Below are 7336 nucleotides of genomic sequence, written 5' to 3'. Positions count from 1 at the left end.
ATGGTTTGCAGCACAAGAATACCACACTGTAAACTTTTAATTTTCTAGAGACAAGATATTTTATTTAAATGGCTGAGATTTTATTACCTTTAATCAAGCTCCCTGAGAAAAAGCCAATAAAAATGTAAATAGTTTTGCATCCAGCCTCCTGACCAGGCCATGCAATGAGATTGTGGGCCTGTTTTCTGAGGCAGTCTGTCTCTGCCGTTGGTGCATCTTCAGCTAAATTTAGCCTAATGTTAAGAATGACCTACACTGCAAGGAAATAAACTGTTTGAAAAAATATAGGACAAAGCTTATGTTTAAGGGAAAGCTTCCCACAATGTTCTATTTGTGGCACACGATCATACATTTGTGTCACATCATCTTATCCTTTCCTTGAGCATTGATTGAAAAAAAAGAGGCTTTTTAACCTACTCAGAATTCTTCCCTGCACATCTTTATTGGAGGGGGTCACGGACCTGAGGAGAAACAAGGGAAGCACCTCCAAGCAGGGGGTACACACACACTGTATCCTGCCGGCTGCGTTTTATTTACTGACAGTTCCCAACTGCGAGGCACCTGCGTGCGTGACGGCCCCGGGAAGGAGCGGAGCCCACAGACTTGCTGGGTACGTTACCCCTGCTGGCTTCTCTCCTCCCCTCACCCGCCCTCCACGGTCCCCCTGCATGTATCTCACGCCGCCCCTCTTCCCCACCCCAGCTGCCCCCTCGAGCTCCCCCGGCTGCCGCCGCCGAACGCGCAGCTGATTTTCCACGCCGCCTGAGGAAGATAAAAAGCCCTTCCCCACTCCCCTCAGCCCCGTCTGCCCGGGCGCTGCCGCTGCCAAGATGGCGGCGCCGCCTCACGCCGCTGCGTAGTGCCGCGTCCCGCCCCGCCCGGCAGAGCGGGAGACCCCGTCGCCGCCACGTGCTGCCGTCGCGCGCGGTGCTGCAGCTGCTGCTGCTCCTGGTGCTGCTGCTCCTGCTCCTACTGCTGCTGGTGCTGCTGCGTCGGCCGCCGCCCCCGCACCTCCTGCACCCCGCGGCGGAAGATGCGCGTGCAGTGTGCGGTGAGCCAAGGGGGGGCTGTTGGGGGGGGGGGGGGTGTAATTAAAGAGCTGCTAGCTCCTGCAATGGTTTACTCCAAGCTCAGCACCGCTTTATTTCAATATAGCGTGTAAATGGGGCAAAAAAGCAAGGTTGAGGCTTCTGTTGCCTCCTTATATTAGTGTAAGGCCACGTAGCTGTATTTAACAGTGAGGTTTAGTGTGCCAGCGCTTGGCCTTTTGTTGTAAAAAGAACTGGGGAGAGCACCTGATATATATATATATACCTGATATATATAAACCTATACCCACTTATTTATTTAAAACCTCCTGAATGTAGGAAGCCTTAAATGAGAGCACGGTGCTAGTGGCAGAGCAGCAGAAGCTGGGATGTATTCAGAGCAGACATGAAACTGATAGTCTAATTTTACTATCCACCCTGAGTGACATACAAAATAGTAAGGAAGCCTAAATGATGGAAAGTAAATTAGATTTTTAAATTAGGTAATGTTTGAAGGTGTTAAAGTATTATTACGTTTATTTCATTGTTAATATGCTGAGATGTTTTAGGAAAAAGTAAGGAAAGATAAATCATACCAAAATAATTTACATGACATTCTAAAAAAAAATCAATTACGATGTGAGGCTCATTGCTATGCAGAGGAAGAACCCTTTACACAGACATAAACCTTTTGTTTTACTCCACCTATTGAACAGAAAAACACAGACTGGGGAAAAGTGTGTGCCTGGCTTCGGTGGCGGGGCGGCTCAAGGTGGGCTGAGGAGATGGTGGCTCTTGAACCATGGCTCAGGGCCGCTCTGGTTGTGTGGCACTAGCATGCGTGCTTCTGCCTGAAAGGGTTTTTCTAAACGTGGGTAGCATCTCTTGTCCTCATACGGAAGGGACTATATACAAAATTAAACATATATAAGCTTATATATATGATTTTATGTATTTATATTTAGTCCTCTGCTGAGAAGGAAATCCCTTGAATTCAGAAGCTTGATGTGACTGACATTAAGACGTGCTGTAGCTCTGGTTGAGTCAAGACCGCTGCCAGGCTCTGGGCTGGCCAGGCCACGTGGCAGAGGGAAGGGGACAAGCTGTGGCCTGAGAGCCCGGGGTGCCCCTGCCACCTTCCAGAGGGGCCTGGGGTGTGCTGCCTGTGGCTGCCAGCTCTCCCCAGGCAGCTCAAGGCTTGCATTGGGCTGATGCGTGGAGATAGGCCCCAACAGGGCAGTCCTGGAAAGCCTGTCCATTTCTATTGAATTTAAGAGCATGTTTTAAGATGTAGAATTCTGGTTTTGCAGCATAGCTGCAGAAATAACTTTCTGAAGGATGGCTCCTGCTAAAGGCTTGCTACACAGAAACAGTCGGCACCTGCCTAGGCAGGGCGTGGGGTTTTGTCGGCAAGGTTTTGGGGAGACATGGAAGTTGTTAACTGCAGGTTGGTTGGGTGTTTGCATTCAGGCATTGTGGGTGGGAACACCTATTTTACCTGTTTTTATTTTTTCTCTGCGTACCTGGGGTTACTATGGCTTGAAGTCAGTAAACTTTATTTTCTAGAAATAGATGCATGGCAAATAAGTTCTTAAATAACTCTGCCGTGTCAGCATTCTTCTCGACTTGTTTCTATCAGCATTAGCCAACTCTTAGTGTTCAAATCAGCCTGGTAACAGTTTTGAAGAATTGCAGAAGTAATCCAAGCGGATGTATTTCCATGGAAGGATAGTACAGGAGGAAAGAAGTAAAACCTTAATACTGTGAGTTAGATTCCTATTATCTGTAACTGCTTTTTGGCCTTAGGGGAAGTTCATACCTAACAGTTAAATCTGTGTGAAATCACATCATATTTTTATATTGGTCTAGCTGCCTGGATAAAAGGAAAACAGGCGGAGTGTGGCGTTACTGATGTGGCAATGCATCGGGATCCATTTGCAGTTAGCTGTGGATTTGTTCAGGGTGAATGGGGGGAGTGTACAGTAATTATAATTCTGGCCTTGTGAGAATTATACTGTCCTAGGCAGGAAAGAAAGTGCTTCAAAACTAATTACAAAATATGCCTGTCATGCAGAGTTAAGTTTCTGTAGTGTTTGCTTCAGGTTTTTTTTTGGAAAATTTGGGTGGAAGAATCCTACATCAAAACAACAAAGGAGTACAAACAAGATCTAGGATTAAACAGCAAGCAGAAAAATCATGACTGAACTCTGTAACGGTGACAGAATAATTGTGATCACTTACAATTAGCCTGTTTACTTCATGGTACCAATTCAGACTTTTCTAAGAAAGCATATACGCTTGTGTTTTTTTAATTAGCTCTCCTTGATTTTTCTTGCATATCTTAATTAAAAGTTTGGTTGTTGTTGTTAATTATGATGTACTTGTTTAGCCTTTTGTTTAGTCTTTGTTCTGTTTATGAATGCCGCCTTCGAACAGCGTTGCTCTTACTCAAACATCTTGCATGATAGTTTTCCTCTGGGGTTACGGAAATGATAATCAGCCTTATGCTTGTGCTGGTTCCAGGTGCCAGTAAGAGACTCTCTGGAAACGATAGCTCAACAAACAGGCATTTTGTGTTTTGCGTTGACCTATCACGGTTTGTCAGACTAAATTTTAAAGCATTAAGTGCTGGTCACTGGCCTGAACTGCTGGTGAGACTTTTGTGTCCCCTTTGGTTGAATTTAGAGTTCTGGTTATGGTGGTTTTCTTTTTTGTGTGTGTGGAAAGAGGCTTATAGTGGAGGATCTAACCGTGTGTTATACTTCCTGTAGCTTTTTATACTTTATCAATTTGTTTTTCTCCCCAAATTGTTTGTAGCAAGTATAGCATAGAAGCACAGAAAACTCTTGACCTCTTGCAAAACAAAATATGTCAAATACTACAGTATATTACTGGATTCAAAAAGCAATTGACTTGTGAACCAGGCTTGATGAACCATTTTATTCACGATGTCTTTTCATTATTTATTCAGATAATTGATGCAGTGTTTGAAGTCCCCAAAGTGCACAGAAGCATCTGCAATTTCAATGACATAGTAAACTGTTTTTAAAGAAAAATGTACTTTTGTCCTCACAATAGAGAAAATACGCAGTCTTTGTTCCCATAATGATTTAAAGTTAATGCATGGGAGAGTGAGTTTGGGATTTCCATAAATTAAGGGTTTTTCCCACCTTTCAACAGTTGGTTTTAGTGCTGAAAAAAAATACAGATTCTACATGGGTTTTGTAAGAATTCAGTAAGAAATTACTGTTCTGGTACCCCCAAACCACTTCTGATTATCAAAAGTAATAACAAATGCATTATTTGTGAAACTGTGCTTGTATGTTTCCAGTTCAAGAATACATTGAATAGATGCCTTCTATTCCTGTCCACTTTAGTATGTTTACTGTGCCTAGGTCATGTTCTTGTGTTTCTAAGTGCTCCTATAGCCTCTTCCTTCTAAATGCAGTCAGCTGCTCCCTGATTTGGTTTACATGCTCTTAGTGTCTCCCTCGGGTTTTCTCCATTCACCTATCTTTCACAACAGTCTCTGCAAGCTTTGTTAATCAGCTCATCCATTTGCATTAGAATATTTTTTCTCCAGTGCAAGAAAAATTGTTTGCACCCGTCAGTGCTTGCTGTCATTCCTTAGTTTAGAGCAAATCTGTCCCTGCTTCCTGGTTTATTATCAAATATATGACTTGCTGTACTGCTAGCTAAACCTATGCTTCCCTATGGTGTTTTTTTTGCATGTGTGTCCCACCTATGTTTTCTGGCCCCTTGCCTGCCTTTTAAAGAAGAAAAAAATCTTTTCTTCATGATTGATTTCTTCCACTTGGTTCCTTTCATTTTCTTCACTGGCTAGTAGTTTTGTCACTTCAGGGATTTCATGCACTATTTCCAACACAGTTGACTTTATGTGAACCGTTGTGCTCCATATTTCCATGCAATGTATAGCTAAACAGTCTTCGCATCTTGTTGCTCAAGTTTGTCTTTTATTTTTAGCTTTCTTCCAGTTGGGCACACTGGCTTGCTATAAAACAAAAATACACCTGGTGCTTTCTTATGGGTAATACTTAAGTAGTGGGTTTTCTAACCTTCCCAGCAAGCCTGTTCGTGGTGTATCCTTTTTGTATTTACTTTTGCTTAAGAAGGCATAATTGCAAAATTCTTGTAGTGAGTGTTTTTACACCCCAATTCATGCACTTTGCCATCCTTGCTAGCTTCTAGTTGCAGTAACCATGTGAAGCTATGTTTGACTAAGCTGTTGCTCACTGCTTAAGCAGAACTCCAATCCTCCATAGTATATAAAAATGGTTATCACATAGTAGAACCGCCTTCATTGGAGAGGCTTTCTAGGTCAAAAGAGATGGCCTGGCACCCTGGGGGCAAGGAAGACTTGCCCATCTCAGTGCATATTGCCCACTAAGATTTTAAAGCCTTGCCCTCCTGGGAGGGTTCTCCTACCAGCTGCAGGATCCTAAAGCCCACCACTGCTGCAGGCTGAGCTGTAGGTTACAGAACACTTACTTGCCTCCTCATGCCTCCTGTTCTGTTGAAGTATTAACAGCTGCAGTTAATCTGCTTCAACTTGTTAAGGGATATGATGAGTGGCTGGCTGTTGCAGTTGCAGAGGACTGATTTTTAATGAAGAAGGGAGGACTAAAAATGAACTTGGAGAAAGAAGTCTTGGGACATGACTGTGTTTCATGTGCTGCTGGGATGTGTCCTTGCTGTTCTGTAGTCCCTGGGGTCTACGTACACTTGCTGGAAAGGTTACTCTTGCAGTAGTTGTGTGAGGGGTCTGAGTCCTGAGTAGGACTTGGATGTAAGAAGGGAGAACCTGCAGGAAAGCCCACTGTGTGGTTTGCAGTGGCTTGTTCAAGCTGACAGGTGTGTGGTACAGAGGAAGGAGCAAGAAGATCAAAAGCAGCAAGTGCTGTTTATTTGTCATGCGATTCTATGACATGCTGGGTGCTTTCCAGTCCATCAGCTAACTTACACTGGCTGTGAATGTCAGGAGGCTTATTTCACATGATCTGTGAAGCCTCTCTACTTTTTCCCCAGTAAGTCAGCCTTGTGATGCCTTCACACTCACAGGACAGCCAAATTTCCCACCTTACCAGTGGGACCTTAGAGGAAGAGAAGCTGCTGCTGCTCCACATTCCCCACAGCTGGCAGTGAGACTGGAGGGGTGCGAAACTTTCTTGCTAGCCCAGACATCTTCCTCTGGCGGAGGAAGGAAAGAAATTGGTGCCAGACTTCTCTCCTCTTGTCCTCTGCTGGTATGTGGGGGAAGATATTAAGGTCAGCCCCAGGCTCTGTGTGCTGTGACAGCGTAGGTTGTTCCCTTTACACAGATGGTCTAGCTAATGAGAGTACACTGCTGATAGAGTTCTGAATCAGGGTTATTAGCACCCAGAACTAGCTACCCTTTATGGAACCACATAGCTGAAAGAAATCCCTGTAATACCAGGTTGCTGTGTGCAGTACAGGCACTTCTTGGATCTGTGTGCCTGTCTGCCTCTTGCTGATCTTACCCTACAGATGTTTACGGGGATGTCAAAGCCCGCCCTGTCCTCCTGGAAGGTGCGCTCTCAGTATGATGGGAGTTGTGTGGGTTTGTCCTTTCCATCCATTCTCTCAAACAGAGCAGCCTCTTCACAGACTGAGAGGTGGGGATTTGCCCTTCCTGCCCTGGCCCAGAGCTTAAAAGCTCCTGGTGCAGGTGGAGGCTGCAGGTGAGGCCTGTTGGGGCAGGTGAGGCCAAGGAGCTCCCCGGCAGCAGCACAGTCTGAGGCTTCCCTGCTTGCTTGTCTCTGAACCTAATGCTGTGCCCTGCAGGCTATTCTCCAGGAAACCTGTTTGAAACTTGGCCAGGCTGTGTTGCGTATTTAGCATCAAACAATGCTTTTGGGATCCTCTGTGGTACGGGACTGTCATCGGCTGACGTGCTTGTTTCTCCTCTCCGTTAACCCGTCAGCCCTGCCGCTCAGCGGCCACACTAGCAGAATGGTTAAGCTGAGTTTACAGACATGAGAGGGAAGTGCTGATGTACAAATTACATACACCAGAGCATCTGGCCTGTCCATCTTAATACGAACCTTACAAGCAATCTCTTGTGTAGAAACTGAAGTTTTCCTGGGTTTTAAAATAGCTGACTAAAGTAAAGCCTTCACTAAGTTTGGTGTTGGGGTTTTTAAAACTATTTCCCTCAGTTTTGAGGAAGCATTTGGAGCAAGGTATTACTGTTCACTTTCATGTGTTTTTTTCCCCAGTGTTCATTTTTAGTATCTATTCTTATTTTGGTTTGCGTAGTTGATGTGACT

The 7336-nt window shown here is 44.7% G+C and overlaps 1 protein-coding gene across 1 annotated transcript in view; it reads left to right on the top strand.

Moving 5' to 3' along the window:
• Window positions 1-771: 771 nt before the first annotated feature.
• The window catches only part of ELAVL4 (ELAV like RNA binding protein 4), a 79612-nt gene continuing 73047 nt past the window's right edge, over window positions 772-7336 (top strand). The window contains exon 1 of the mRNA XM_080603555.1: window positions 772-1051. Within this exon, the coding sequence (XP_080459681.1) occupies window positions 1034-1051 (18 nt within the window). The 5' untranslated portion in view covers window positions 772-1033. The remainder of the gene's footprint in view (window positions 1052-7336) is intronic.

Source organism: Anser brachyrhynchus (genome assembly GCF_964034855.1).
Source record: "Anser brachyrhynchus genome assembly, chromosome: 8".
Classification (NCBI taxonomy): Eukaryota; Metazoa; Chordata; class Aves; order Anseriformes; family Anatidae; genus Anser; species Anser brachyrhynchus.
The sequence above is the reverse complement of the archived record's forward strand: the minus strand, read 5'-3'. Positions and strand labels throughout refer to the sequence as shown.